The sequence below is a fragment of the Pocillopora verrucosa genome, chromosome 4 (assembly GCF_036669915.1).
Source record: "Pocillopora verrucosa isolate sample1 chromosome 4, ASM3666991v2, whole genome shotgun sequence".
Classification (NCBI taxonomy): Eukaryota; Metazoa; Cnidaria; class Anthozoa; order Scleractinia; family Pocilloporidae; genus Pocillopora; species Pocillopora verrucosa.
In genome coordinates, this window is record NC_089315.1 from 20,210,010 (window position 1) to 20,224,886 (window position 14,877).

Genomic DNA, 14,877 nt, shown 5'->3' on the forward strand with positions numbered 1-14,877 from the left:
TAATCAGGCTGATGCACCATAACGAACCAATACCACTAAGGCAAGATAAAGGTAGAATTGAATAAGACTGCTTCCTAGGTGTTTATTGCCTGATTTATTGGCACATGTCATTTGTATTAAATTATGTTTTAAGCCTAACAGTAAGAAAAAGTTAAGTTGATTTCCAGCAATCTTTGCAAAGTTCGCATTACGATGAAATGTTCATGATAATTATTCCTTGCTTTATTTACTGAACTACTCCTTTCAAGGTATCTTTAATAACATCGCTGTAATAAAATATATCCATGATTACAACTTGACGTCAGTGACATCGTCAATGCTGGAGCCAAAATTAGTACAGGTCATCGTATGGGGCCGAGTTGAATTTTAATTCAACTCGGCCCCATTAATTCTTAAAAGAATTAATGTCACACATGTTTCAGAAGTTTCAGAAATATTCCGAGTCGCCCAACGAGTAATTTTTCCAGGAAAAATTGCCAAAATTAATGAAAACTGCCCTATACCTCAGCGAAACAGTAGTTAGCAATTTTTTCCTCATTGTCATAAAAATAGAGATGTTGCCTTGTCGTTTGGCGTTTCAGAATATTGTGAGGCAGTCGATAGGTGCGGCAGTTATAAAAGTTTCCATTTTACCTGTCATTCAAGCAACTACTAGTCACCAAGCTATAACTATATGATTAGGTAGTCAACATGGAGAGCATTGATAAAAACATAATTCTCGAAGAAACATCTCGAAGCAATATGAACACCATGAAGGTTTCAACGTCCGCGTACAGGGTGATGCTTTTTCCTACAAACATTTGTGCAGACTACTTGTTACTATCAGTGCACTCCCTAAACATAAATAAGTCGAAAATTGATATTAAAGTTCTAGCTGAGAAATAAAACGAAAAAGGGTTACCTGGCTAAGCTGTTGGTTTGAAAGAATACAAGAATTCAAGGTTTAAAGATACTCTCTTACGGCCGGCCAAAAATCTTTAATAAACGCGGCAGAATTTCCTATTTACTCTATATATAGTTAAGTTGCTTTCAGAATTTAGACTTATTTTTGACTAACCGACTCATTTCAATAAATTTACCTTCTAAAATAGTCATTATCAAATTAGCACGTGCACTCCTAGCACTGTTAGTGACGTAATAATCAGGAGAAGGTATCATAATCATACGATCCACGACATGTTACGAACGAAGGTATATTCCCACAATGGAGAATCTTCCATCGGAGTTGCTTACGCACATCTTTGGTTTTCTGCACCCCGTTTACGATAGGCTTCCGAGACTTTCTGCCGTTTGTCAAGAATGGAAAGCAATCATCCAGAATTCACCTTGCCTGTGGGAACATATTCACCTGAAGACTCGTCAGTTGTCAGAAAGAGAGAAAAACATCATTTTTAAATGCCTTAGAGAATATGAGGTATATATCAAGTGCCTTAGAGTGGCTTCTTTAGACGTTGTGTTCGGTTACGACTTTTGGTTCTTCATACGACATGTGACATTGAAAATGACAAACCTAACTTGTCTTGACATTCCAACCTTTCCATGGAACCTAGGACAATTTACAACTTTCCGAAGCGCCGAAAGCTTAAAAGAACTTAATCTTTACGGCTTCTGGGATTTGTCAGACATTCAGTGGACGCAAAACTACACACAGCCGGTGTCACTGATCAACCAAAGACATCTTAAACAAGTCAGAGCACGATGTACAAAACTGGAAGTTTTGAAGCTGTCTATCAACATGCTCCGGTTGACAGATAGCGCTCTAATGGAATTTTTAAACGCTCTCGGTAATCTCAAAGAATTGCAAATATCTGCATATAACAGCAGTGAAGCAAATATTCCTTTGAATCGATACACTATGAAATTAATGAAGTGTTTGTTATCTTCAAGTTACATTTCAATAATCACAAAACTAGACCTTCGCTACATTTCCATCGGTCACAAGGAGCTCAGACTCTTACTTAAAGTTCTCCGATCACTGAGGGATTTGAAACTTTGCTTTCTTGACATTCACCGCTGTATTACAGGCTATCAATATCTTGAATCAAAAACCCTGCAATATTTCGAGTTGGATGGTCTACCGGCCAAAAACATAGTGCGTTTGAAGTGTTCCATGCCGAAGTTGAGGCGGCTGAGAATTAATAGATGTTCCAACTTGAAATCCCTTCAGGTGGTGTCTTCCATGCTAGAGCACTTGTCCCTGAACTATCTTGCCAACCTGCGGTCATTGCATGTTACATCTATAACTTTAAAACTTTTTGAGGTTGCGAATTGCGAATCACTTACACCAAAGACGATCGACAAACTTCTGCAGATGAACAGAAGAATTGAACATTGTACTATCAGGGGACGTCTGGTAGATTTTCAAGTTTCCCAAGTGGAAATCAGTAGAGTTTTGACAGATCTGTGTCTGTGGATAACCGATTTTAGCAAAGTGCAAACCATGCAAGTACACTGTCCAACACTAAGGTCATTTATGTGTAACTATCACGCCCCAGACAGAGAGTTCTCTGGTTCTATACACCAAGAGTGCTGCGTGGATATTCGATGTAACGTTCTCCTTGATGCGTATATATCCCTACCGCAAGTCAAATCAATTGAGATAAAATGTGCGTCTGTTGTGCATCTTCTACTTAATATAGGGAAAAAGAAACTCGACATGCCTTGTCATGTAGTGCGAGTGTCAGCCGATGCTAAAATACATACTGTGTGCGCTAAACAATGCAACTTCGCTAGAGTAGAATTTACAGCAGATGAAGTTAGTAATTTGGATTTCGATCAATGTCGAATTAATGGAGGACTAAAACTTGCTGGAAACTGTGTGGACATGATCTGTATTAGAAATATGGTGAAATCACAAGAGAACATTGACATCATTACGCAGTGCAATGAAATAAGGAAGGTAATCCTATCGGAATGTGACAAGCTTTGTACAGTCACTGTAATACCTGAGAAAAAGCTAGTCTACAGCAAAACAGGTCTCAAAAAAACACAGCAGATCACAGAGGACCATTCATCTTCTGCGTCTGGTGCACATGCTTTTGACTGTGGGACAGAAAGACAACAAGGTGTGTTGAACAGCACATCTTCGGAAACAGCCGTCGATGGGCCAAGCAGATTGGTAAACACGGTTGCTACATTTAATTGTCCTTGTTTCCGTGGCTTGCTATTGAATCACACAAAAGAAAAAAAGTAAAGGAAAATCTGGGATCAGAATTTAAAGATTCATCCTCTGAAAACATCCTGGAGAATTCAATTCAATTCCATTGAAAATCAAAATGATTATTTTATTTTTTCACGGCGGTAACAATTCAACAACACAAATCAAGAGTTTTAATTCTCTTGCAAAAGTATCATCGAACAGTCGATTGAGGAGTGTTCAGCGAGTATCATGTCTTCACATTGAAGGTGAAGTGAATTACTCGCTAAAATCTCTTTCAAAAGATAAATTTATGGAGTAAACCAATTACCTGTTTTAATGAACGTCGATTTTGTAAAGGAAAAAGGCCGACTAAGAATGAACATACATCCGAATTATCATATCTCTATGATGTAATTTTACGTTTGGATGGGCTTTACCACTGAGCCACTGGGTTGATATGTGACATGTATCCTACTAGGATCGACGATGTCGAGAGCCTCTTGTGAGGCAAAAGCGCAAGAAAGATGGCGAATTGAAAGCTAAGAAATGAATTAAAATATGTTTTTGCGTCTGGTCAAATACGTGTCTCACGTTCGTGTCAAAACGAAAAATTATTGTTCATTTTATTTCCGAGCTTCGAATTCAACATCTTTAATTGGTTCTCACTTATGATCTGTAGTAAAACAGGCGCAGAATAAAAACAGATTTCATGCGGCTGTGCTTCTTTTCAGTTATAGATCGCAGATGACGTCAAAATGTGGTAAGAATGTCAATGACACACTTGGCTGCGGCTTGTATGCCTCTTATTTGTTCTTACCACATTTTGACGTCATCTGTCACTCAGTAACATGGAATCTGTTACGTCATATTTTGGCTGGGTTTTAACGATGAGCCGTGCGAAGTTCCCTAAGACGTCTAATCGTTTTTGGATACTTTCTTTTAGGCTTCTACATTTGTGAATACCAATAGATCTAAAAAAGGGCTGACAAATGAAGAGCAGACTTAGAACTTAACCTTGTAATCGTTTTATTTCCATCATTACTCTTTAATCTTTTTCCTTGCGATTTTACGATATCGAAGATTCAGACTATTCCATTAAATAACCTCTCCTCATCATTGTCTCGTCCTCCAGTTTGCAACCAAGACTGCGGGCGGCGGTGCACAAACTCCGTTTGTAGTTCTGCGAAGCACCCTAAATTAAATAACTTTAATGTTAAAAAAATAACTTAGCAAAGACCCATATTTCTGTATTGTTGGTGTCATAGGGAGACAGAATCAGCTCAAACGAAGAAAAGCTTTTTCATTCAGATTAGGAAAAAGTAACTTAAGCATTCAGTTAGAACAAATGTTAGTTAAGTTATTGATTAGCTTTAGAAGAGATAGTAGCAGAATATAGTAATGGGCAATATTACACAAGACTGGCATTTTATTTCAAATTCTCCTTCTTAAACAACTTACAGGTGCGGTGTTCCTTTTCCCTGGAACTGTTCCAGTGAAGCCATCACTCTCAGATATCAGAAGTAACAGTGTAATAGCAATGAAAATCAAAGTTGTCACTTTCGCTGCCATCCTCAGCCACTTGAATTTATCTATTTGTTGACTTCACTGCACGTTGATACTTGACACAATATGCGCCTTGACAAAATACTCGCTCTAACGGCATTATATAGTACCCCTTTTACCATTGGAACGATTAAGGTGACCTCTTCAATGTTATAATGTGCACACAAATAAGTTTTTGAAATTGGTTCACTTTCAGATTGTCTCTCCAATTTTTACGAGAATTAAAAATTAGAGAACGCAAAAAAAAGGCATATCAAAGCATCTGATATTAGAAACAAAAGACATAAGCAGCCAATTGCTCAACAGTCAATCAATAATCTAACTGAAAAGTTGTTAAGTTAACGATACTCGTGCAAGCATGAAAATCATCCCAATGTGTCTATGCAAACTTCCAAAAAACATTTCGCAGAGTGGTGTAGTGAAACTGGTTGTAATTGAAAATGCCCAAGTTGCTGAGCTTATACTTAAAAATTTATTTGACTAAACATGAGTTCTCCTGGAGAAGTTGAATGTTTCACCATCCTGTGAAATAAAAAAGGAAGTCACTCTTTAAGCACCTGGTTCAAAACAATATTTGAATAATGCTCATTTAGATCCGCAGGTTTTTCTATTGTTCGCAATTTTTTTTGTTTACCTATCCCGATCAACCACTAAAACTAACTCTCTGTTGATTTTCCTTCTTTTTATAATGATATTGCAAACAAAATGTCGGTCCCTTTATGCCAAAGGTAAATAACAGAAATGAGAATCCACAGCAGGGGGTTCTGCGTTATCCACAGGCGGACAGGCTTGATCTTATTCCAGATCAACTTCTACTTATTTACAGATTATTTTAAGACTGGCGGCCTTCTGTTCTTGACTGATGAGGAGTGTGTTAGATTTTTATCTTCCTATTTCCGACATTAGTTTACTGAGTTACAATTTTCAGAGTGCATGCAATGTTAATGATTTTTGAACTACCTTAAAACACAAAGTAGGCGAGAGCAGACATAAGTCTGTCACTGCTTTAAAAAGATGGCAAAATCTTTTGAAACGTGCGTTTGAATTATTAACGTTGTAATGACACTACTAAGGAATGAAACGATTAAGCTAACTCATTAGAAAGTCCATAGTCATTATTTTTCGAAGAAATAGAGACATAATAAAGAAAATACAATCGTGACTTGCGCATGTCCAACGTCATTCTCTCCTTCTTTTTAAGCGAATATGGTTTCTAGAAGTAAGTAATAGTATAGGGTCACACAATGTCACAGCAGTTGGTAGACGTATTCAGAGTGAAAGCTTTTGAAGTTTGGCGGGCTGTTTCTCTCTTAAGTTATACTATATCATGTCAACCTTCAGTTTTTTCAGTTGAAAACCAATTAAGTTTGTCTCTTACCGGTGGACCCTGAGGCTTACACTTCAAGTTAATTTTAGATGAAAAGCAATAAAATAATTTGAATTTTCTGTGTTTTATTTATAAGAAACGAGACCGCAAAGATATCAGAATTACTTCAAAGGAAATCGAAAACAATTTTATGATTTGGGTTGCAGCTGCATGTCCAGTTATCTGCAATTCATGTGTGTGATCTCAAACATATTTAGATTCCAAAGAAATTCATCAGTAACTAGTGCATGTGACATATAAGATCAAGCAAGTTTGAATCCTTACGCTGGTTATTTAGTTTGCTTGAATTTTCGAGGATTGACTATCGGTAATTGCAAGTGTTCATAGCGTCTCATTCAAAACACCTGACCATAAAACTCGAAGTATTGATAGTTATCTTGAGTCGTTGATGTTCTACTAACAGATCTCATTAATTATTACAAACACTTAAGAGGAGAAGTAGTAATGATGATGATTTATTGAAAACAGCCAAGTGTAAAATGAAAGCATATTTTCAAACTACTTTTCAAGTCTACGAAAAGCAGCTCTTGGAACTTTACGTTGTGTGATATTTCGTCCAGATTACTGAAAGCGATAGGATATGAATATTACCATGATTTTGAATCATTTCGTGGTGACCTCTGAATGTAAAATAAATGTAAAGGCAAATGTAAATACTATATATATATATATATATATATATATATGTTATTGAATAGTGGGAGCAAAAATGAAAAAAAATATGAAAAATCACTTGAAGTTTGTCTTCCTATGTGTAAGGTGTGGTTCATTATTAGCACTAGCTAGTGATAAGCATTCATAGAGAACAAGTGGCAAGTTGCACTTCTTGTCGGTGGGTGGTTTAATTATGTCGCCGTCCACAGAGTGAGAGTTATCAGATGTTTGGAAACACACAGGACTGGCTGCACATGCTTTGTTTCTCCTCGGCAGGGATGTTCTCATAAAAGCGCTTAGGAAGTAGCTTACGCTCCAAACTCTACTGATACGCGACAAATCTGATTATACCCCGCCGACTGAATGGTACCTATGCCTTTATAAATATCCACTGAAACGAATTGAAACACAACTTCAAACACTGTCGCAGCCTGCAAAAGACAACTAAAGGTAACACACATCCTTGACGATGAAGTCAGTTTGCATCCTGATGCTTTTTTATGTGGTGATATTGACCTTACAAGTACAGGAAGTTGAAGGAATCGGAACACTTTGGCAGACTCCCACCAAAAAGGCCAAGAGAGAAAATCAAGATAATGAGTTGCATAGGAAGGTACTATTATAAATGGTTTTTGAATACCGAAAAATTATCTTTAAGTCTTTAGGTTTGGTACTTCAATTTACCTATTAGAGTGGCAAGATCCCGAGAACCATGTTAATCATGCTCCCTTTTAATGCTAGCAACAAATTTACTAATTACAAAATGACTATGGAAGTCTTGGTGGTAGACTCAACATAAAAGTGGAACATATTATTCGTCGTGTGTATAAAACAGTATTTGAAAAGCTGTAAAGGAGGACCCTGTAAGCCTAACAGCCTGCTTTTCTTCTTTCTAGAAGTTTCCACTCGACAACAAGCGGAACCTGTGCGCAGCTGTACGTGACATTGATTGTAGTCGAGTATTGGAAGACGGATCAGAGTCCCAGTGAAAAAATAGAATGCTAGTTGATATTGGAAAAAAAAAAGCCCTCGGCTCTCTTTTGTTAGCCCAGCAAGAGAAAAGCTTCAAGAACTGTGTGAATTTTTAGAAAGAATGACTAAACTCATAGTAAAAATAAACTTGGCCTAAAACTCTTGAATGACGGTAAGTGTGTTGCTATCATCATGTCACCCTCAGATGGTGCTGAGTCACAGCTGATATCATCAACAATTTTGGGAAAATATTTTTATCTCGTCATTTACGGGGTATCCTTTACCATCCTGGTTCTATTTAGTTCAAATTCATTCTTTGGAGTTTTTTTTACATCTTTCCTTAAGGTGAAGCTTGTTTCAGTGAATACTCCATGTACTCAACAAAGATCGGATGTCTACACCTTATTCAATGGTTTGTCATAGAATACGCGCAGATATTTTGCGAGTTGTAACGTATTGTGTTTTCCAAGCCACGGAGGGGCGTGTAAAAATACGGGCAAAGTGTCATTGAATGACGGGTTCACTATTCCGCTAGTAACTCCATTTTCTAGCATTTGGGTTTCTAGTTTTCGAAATACACCCTACGGCCTTATCTGGGCATCGTATCGATCGGACAAGGCGCGAAAGACGAAAAACAACACTTAGAAACCATTAGTGTTCTTTATGATCTGATGCGCTTAAATGTTCGTTGCTGAAATGCTTAAGCCTCTTTCAGCGCGGCCTCGAAGTCTTTGTTGCTCCGTTTTCGTCCCGTATTTTGACCCTGTTTTACAATGTATTACGCATATTTTTAACGTACTTGTTTTCCCAGTGAAATGGTAGGATGGTGGAATAATAATGTAACAGTTCGTTGAGTGTCGGGTAACATCTGCCCAAATGAAAGTAGTTCTGGGGTCTTAGCGCCTGTAACAATTTTCACTGCTAGGTTATTGTTTTGATGTTAATTAGTGAAGGTTTCTTTTCGTAACAAAAATTTCCTCATTCAAATACTTTATAAAACAATTTCGATAAATATACACGAAAATAGATTACTAAGATTAATTGGCTTTGATACGACAACTTTTTAACTTAAAAGTGAAACAAAAAAACATCATTAACCCAAAAACATGCAAGTTTTGCAATTAACGACGATAATGAAGGGACTGTATGCAAAGGTGGACTGATAACGGTACTTAAAAGTCTCTTCCAAAAATCGCGTTTGCTTTGTTTTAGTAACTTTTTTTCGAATAATCTTTATTTTAAACACGTAATAAACAAGTAGGAGACCAGCCACAGATGTCGGTCTCCAGTGGTTATCAACTTCTAGAAAGCATTTCCAAAGGAAATTTCGTCACTTTTGAAACATTATTCCTAAAATGTGTACTTTTGTCTCCGATTTTGCATTCTTGCCTCTTTAAATATTTCATGAAACATCATATAGTAAGATTTCTTTTGATATCCAAAAGATAAAAATCTTTTTGTTAAATAAAGAATTATTGTTTACGAACGAAGTCTAGAGAAAGCTAACCAGATAAAGAGCAGAAACTTTCAATTCCGTTTGGTCTGTGGCCTACGATCTTATATTTAAAAAAGCAAATGTAAAAAAGGTGTGAGGCATCAAATGCTTTTCATTTTTGAAAACTGGCTTCATATTTTTCTTATTAAAAACGACGAAAGATCTTATTCCCGTCAATCTCATCACCATTAATAATCTTTTGAAAGATTACGGCAATCACCATATAATATGGTAAATTTATATGAAAAACAGTGAGCTGACTGATGCAAAACATTTTGCCAACGTACAAATAATGAAGGTTGCTGCTAAACCAAGATAAATAGAAAAACTGAGTATTCGGAACTCCCCACGGCAAGAACGCCGTAAAGGCTACACGTCGCAGAATTCTAAACATAAGGAAATATCAAATAAGTAAAACCAAAACTATAACGCATTTTTCCTCTTTGAGTTTTTATGAACAAAACTTTTTACATAACAATGGCAGGAAAACTTTTTAGAATCATTGCATGAGTTTTTCCCACCATTACTTTTCGACTGACAAGAAAATGAGTCCTTAGGTTTGGTTATATATTTCAAAACATTCACTGAATTCTCAAAGAGTTGGCAAGTGCTAGATTTGTGTGGCAACTCAATTTTGATAGGAAACCAAGCGTCTTAATTGTCACTCCATATATATTTCTTTGATATCCTTGAGTGTTATGTAGCATTGAAATCTAGTCGGGAAGCGGATAGTTACGAATAGTTATTATTTACGTTCTCATAAAGCAACCAACAGCTGGTACAAAAGTGTTAACAACAGGCCACAGCGTCTTTATTTTGACTGCCTCGCGCATTCTAAAGCTTTTCACCCAATAACAAATAGCGTCTTCAGAGAGCAGCAGGGTTGTTGAGTAATTCGGAAAATGATTCTGAAAGTGGTTTTACTCGAGCGCCTGGCGTGCGTGCCTTTCGGTAAAGACTTGAAAACTTCTCGGACCCATAATCTTTTTGAAAAAATATTTCAGGAGTTGGTAGTTTTTGAAATGACATATTCGTTCAGTCTTGGCCTATTTCCTCTGTGATCTTATAGGGCTAAAAATGTTAAACTTAACGGCACCCATGGAAAAACGCATGTCTTACAAGAGTGAGAAGGCAACAAAATTTTACTTGTAGTATCTTAAGAAACTTATAGAAAAGTAAACAAGACCATTTCTTGTAAGAAAAAGCGAGTTATACAAGGAAGTTGATATCAGGACTTCCATCTTGAAACAAGTCCCTTTTCGTCGCGTAAAATGGAAATTAAGTCAGCGGCGGATTACAACCTCGATACCCTGCATATGATTAGGGTCTTTCACAGGAAAGCTGTTTTAGCCGGCGCAAACGGCTAATACCAGGAGAAAACTGGAAAAAGGTCATCTTAATCTAACGTTCGCCTATATCGTTGCTGGATTTGTACGATTTGTACGATTTGCCTAAGACTCTAAACTGTCAGTTTTCGGTGTTTTATGATGAATAAATGGCTGAAAAACCTGGGAACCCTGTTGTAAAAATCTTTACAAAGCATTTTCGGTACCGAGTCATTAAATGATTATGGTTAAGGTTTCACAAGTGTTAATCTGCCACATGGAACAATTGCGCTCCCAGTAACTATTGCAATCAACGTAATTTGGACAAATTTCCTCATCAAAAATAGAAAAGCAAGCCACATTAAAATATTAGATAACATTTTCTTGTTTAAATAGGGTTGTCTTTTCTTAGGTTTCTCGTCGTAACTGACAGCATTTTAGTGAGGACTCCAACTAAAATCATAACATTTCAGGCGTTATTCCTCAGCAATAACGGATTCTTTGATTTGACGTTTTTAGCAGTCTCATCGTACATTATTAATGTTTCTTTTTCATGACATCAAATGCTGAACATAGTTATCTTCACCTTTGTTTTATCCACTCCTAGTGTAAATCAATTATGACTAATTGCGGTAAGTCTATGGTCAATCAGCAATAATTAACATGTTCGTGTCGAATCATTTCTACACGTAAAAAGTATATAAATACCCAAGGAAAAAGGCGCATATAACCAGTAAGTTGCTGAAGTGCTGCATAGAACCAACAGAATAACCTTTCGAGACCAGATAAAAAGGGATGAGACATTAAAGGACTGCAGTTTGTGATAAGTTGGCCCATTCTAATTGATGGCCTCAGGATGCAGGAGAGTGATGCGCGGGTACCACTGGAGCCACCCTCCGTAAAGGAAAGAAGTTATTCAAGAATAGTTAAGAGCGTTCCGCTCCTCAATACAAGGTAAATTCTGCCATGATTTTTCCAGCGATGTGATTCACGTTTTTTTACTGTTTACGCTCCCCAGCTGCCCTTTACAAAAGAATCGTTTCCCACATAGGTTCGGGGAGTCCTGAAAAAACAAGAAACATGTTCCTTATGTCGACCAAACGTAATACCCAACATAAAGGTACTGAAAAACATGGATGTAAAGGCATTCAAACAAACTTAAAATGCGTTTGTAACACACACTATATTCAAACGCGTTTCGTGTCAAAGACTTCGGATGTGAAAATACATCTAAATCAAGCTTGATTAAATGTAAGATAACCTTTATTCCGGAATATCTTCCCTATGATTAACGTCGTCAAGGACCAATAACATTTTTGTATGTTTCCCGCCTTCAAAAGATGACTGTTTCGCTCAACGGTGGAAAAAACGTCTATCTCTGCTCGACGTATCCTAGGAGCAAAGTTACCGTCGAAACGCTGTGTGAAGGCCGCACGATCAGTCATCCTGGATTGCCTCGATTAGCAAGCACAAGGGAACGACAGATTGACCGTAGGACACTGGCCGATGTCGACAAGTACTACCGGTCATGATACTTTACGAATTTATCGGAAATAATACTATTTCTGTAAACTTATTGAGTAAAAAATCGACCTCAGCTGTTACCAATATGTAACTGGAAATCATGTTGCAAGCTCTGTCGAGTTTGGTCTGATCAACAATTTGATGTTTACAAATAAACAAGAACCTTCTCCATCTGAACTAATTTAAGTCTCACATAAAGCCTTTAGGTATACTCACGCTCTCTCAAGCTAAGAAAAAAAAAAGCATCGATAGTTCCTTTTTTCCAATGCTGATGGCCGTGTGATTTAAAATCAATTCGGTTGGACATAAGGCGGATCCAGGATGGGTGAAGCATCGGCCAATATGATAAAACCCCTACATTACCAAACAGGTTAGGGGAATGTAGATGCATCTGTCGGTCAAGCCACCTAAACAGAAAGGATGGTGGCCTGTTGACCCTCTCTGTGGTTTTTCGTTATATTTCTAGCTATCCACCTATTTAACAATGGGAAAAGCTGCTATACCCCACTCTCCGCGCACTCGCCATTTAACTTTATCTGCTAACTTCCGAACCACCTTTTCGTCTTCCGTTATGGTGGTATTGCTGTTCTAGTGAATTTAGTAATGCGCGTCATCGTCATTCGTTTAACGTGTGGCTTTCGAAGTGCTGTAGTTTGTGACGTAAAAATACTCCTTGAGGGTAAAAATGTGCTCGAACGTTCATGCTGTTCGTGACTCATTCACCTGCCGGCCTTATACGAATGCAATGGAGAAACAAACAAAACAGTTTGGGGGACCAAAAAGGGAAATGAAAAAAGGGTATTATTATGCACTATTGTCTGACTTAGCAGGTGCATGGTAGTGGACTATTGTTCGCTTGCGCGTCAGTTATGTTTTGTTGTTATACGTCTCCAGGGTATAGTGTTGATTAGGATATTCATTTACCACTCACTTTTTCCTATCAGATCATCTATTGCAAAAACACGACAGATTGCCAATGACACATTCGGAGCAGACATAAGCATGGCGGTATCATTTTTAAGTAGCACAATTCCCCAATCATTCGACTCAGACGCTTTCTCTGCACATCAGAATCATGAGGTTCTCAACGAAGAGTACTAAGCGATCAGTCAACAGTGGTAGATTTAAGCCATTGTCCTATACTTTGTTCTCTTAGTAAACAAATAAGATCGCTGTTATTTAGAGTTAATTAGTTCATAGTCAGCACCATCGATAACTCTAATGAGGAGCAATCCAGAACGAGAGAAATGTAAACTTCGGTTACAACTTGGGAGCTGCTGTGCATTAATGATCCAGGCAGTTGAATTTCCAAATTATCACTTTTCGCGTAAAAAAAGGAAAAGTGTTACATGTGGGGTTTTTTTTAGCGTTTTGAAAAATAGTTACTTAGCGAGGGTTTAGTCTCCATATTATACTAAACCAAGCCAGTTGAAAGGCAATCAAACCACGTGCTAGGTTAATTAGAGAAAACTGCACATCAAACAGACAGAATATAGTCTTCGGATAATTTCATTCACCACCCTTAGAAATCAAAGTTAAAACAGTTATAATTCATAATAGGAAAGATAAGAACTGCAATCCAGCTAACGTCTTACTCAAAGTTTTTAAATTGAATAGTAAAGTGTCCACAGCAGTAATGACGTGTCGTGTGGACAGGTTGCAAGCTCCAATCCATGATTGTGTCACGTTCAGTGTGTAATGTTATTAGGGCCAAGAAAATTTAGGCGGCTCTCCTGAAGACAACTAGCGAAATGTCGTACATTTTGTTATGAAACAGCTCCCCGGATTAAATGCCAAACATGATTGTTAATTGAGTTTATTCGGAAGGTGAGCAGAAACTGACCTCCGCATTAAAGTGTCATCGTGCCTAAGGGAACAGAGAGATAAGATTCTCAGAGAAGTACAGTTGATATCCTGCGGAATACTGATGGTGAAAGATAGCTCGTTAATGAAGTTTTCTTTCCCATTTGGTGCCAAGAGCTTTCAATATTATACTGATTCTACTACAGACAGCAACAAGCAAACCGCAAACCCTTTTTGTGTAATTGAAGTCATTCATTCATCGCAAGCTTCGTAACCGTAGGCCACCTAATAATTGGAATCGTTGTTTGTCTTCCCATAACGACCGCACTATCACGAATCCAAAGGGCTTGCGGCTATTGCCATGACCAATACTTATCTATCGGTCCTTGGATGCCACGCAAGAAAAGCGGGGCATCTGTTGACGAGAAATAGTCCCGAAAGAACAAAAAACACTTAAACTTATAAAAGAATGCTGATAATAGGATATTAAACCCTTTATTTTCTTAACAATTTTAACAGCTGCCCTGGGCAACCTTTGTAAAATGTTTGAACGTATTAAAGCTGTTATCATTACTGTCTTATAAAGCGTTCCTGTTGTTAAAAACGTACCTTCCCGCTTTTGATGAGAATGGCTTTCAAAACTAAAAGCGTTTTTGTTTTCTGACTTAAAACTTAGACTGGCCTTCAATTTATAGGAAACAGTGTGGTAAGAGAGGTACGTTTGTAATGGCATACTAGAAGAAAAAATAAAAAAAACAAAGAAAAATATAAAAGATGTAATCCTCTGTTGTGTTTCTGGTACAATTGACAACATGTTTTATTATAAATTCAATGAACGCAACTCAGGGAAGATGATTCTGGCAGCACGGTTCCTAACACGTCGGAAAAAAAAAAATTTTTCAACCCACGTGACGTTTCGTAGTCTTAGATACGTTTTTCACTGCACGTGGCCATTTTGTAGAAGTTTGTGGCTTGGTAGCACACTTCCATGCTTACGTTTATATTGTGTTTGCGG

General features: G+C 37.4%; 1 protein-coding gene and 3 long non-coding RNA genes across 4 annotated transcripts in view; 3 read left to right on the plus strand and 1 right to left on the minus strand.

Moving 5' to 3' along the window:
* The window catches only part of LOC136280462 (uncharacterized), a 4,508-nt gene extending 4,220 nt beyond the window's left edge, over nucleotides 1–288 (plus strand). The window contains exon 4 of the long non-coding RNA XR_010717240.1: nucleotides 1–288. This exon is cut by the window's left edge and continues 635 nt beyond it. This is a non-coding gene — a long non-coding RNA (uncharacterized lncRNA).
* A 916-nt stretch (nucleotides 289–1,204) lies between these two features.
* LOC136280364 (uncharacterized) lies at nucleotides 1,205–3,193 on the plus strand. The gene has a single exon (XM_066165375.1). It carries the CDS (start codon nucleotides 1,205–1,207, stop codon nucleotides 3,191–3,193), a length of 1,989 nt encoding a protein of 662 aa, XP_066021472.1.
* A 955-nt stretch (nucleotides 3,194–4,148) lies between these two features.
* LOC131773183 (uncharacterized) lies at nucleotides 4,149–4,806 on the minus strand. Its single transcript, XR_009339327.2, has 2 exons — nucleotides 4,598–4,806; nucleotides 4,149–4,331 (listed from the first exon to the last, which is right to left on the minus strand). It is a non-coding gene; the product is annotated as an uncharacterized lncRNA (long non-coding RNA).
* A 2,125-nt stretch (nucleotides 4,807–6,931) lies between these two features.
* Nucleotides 6,932–7,882, plus strand: LOC131773177 (uncharacterized). Its single transcript, XR_009339323.2, has 2 exons — nucleotides 6,932–7,356; nucleotides 7,640–7,882. It is a non-coding gene; the product is annotated as an uncharacterized lncRNA (long non-coding RNA).
* The last annotated feature ends 6,995 nt before the right edge of the window (nucleotides 7,883–14,877 follow it).

Bases quoted from the DNA above. Each gene is read 5' to 3' on its own strand.
- LOC136280364 (XM_066165375.1), top strand. From the start codon at position 1,205: ATGGAGAATCTTCCATCGGAGTTGCTTACGCACATCTTTGGTTTTCTG.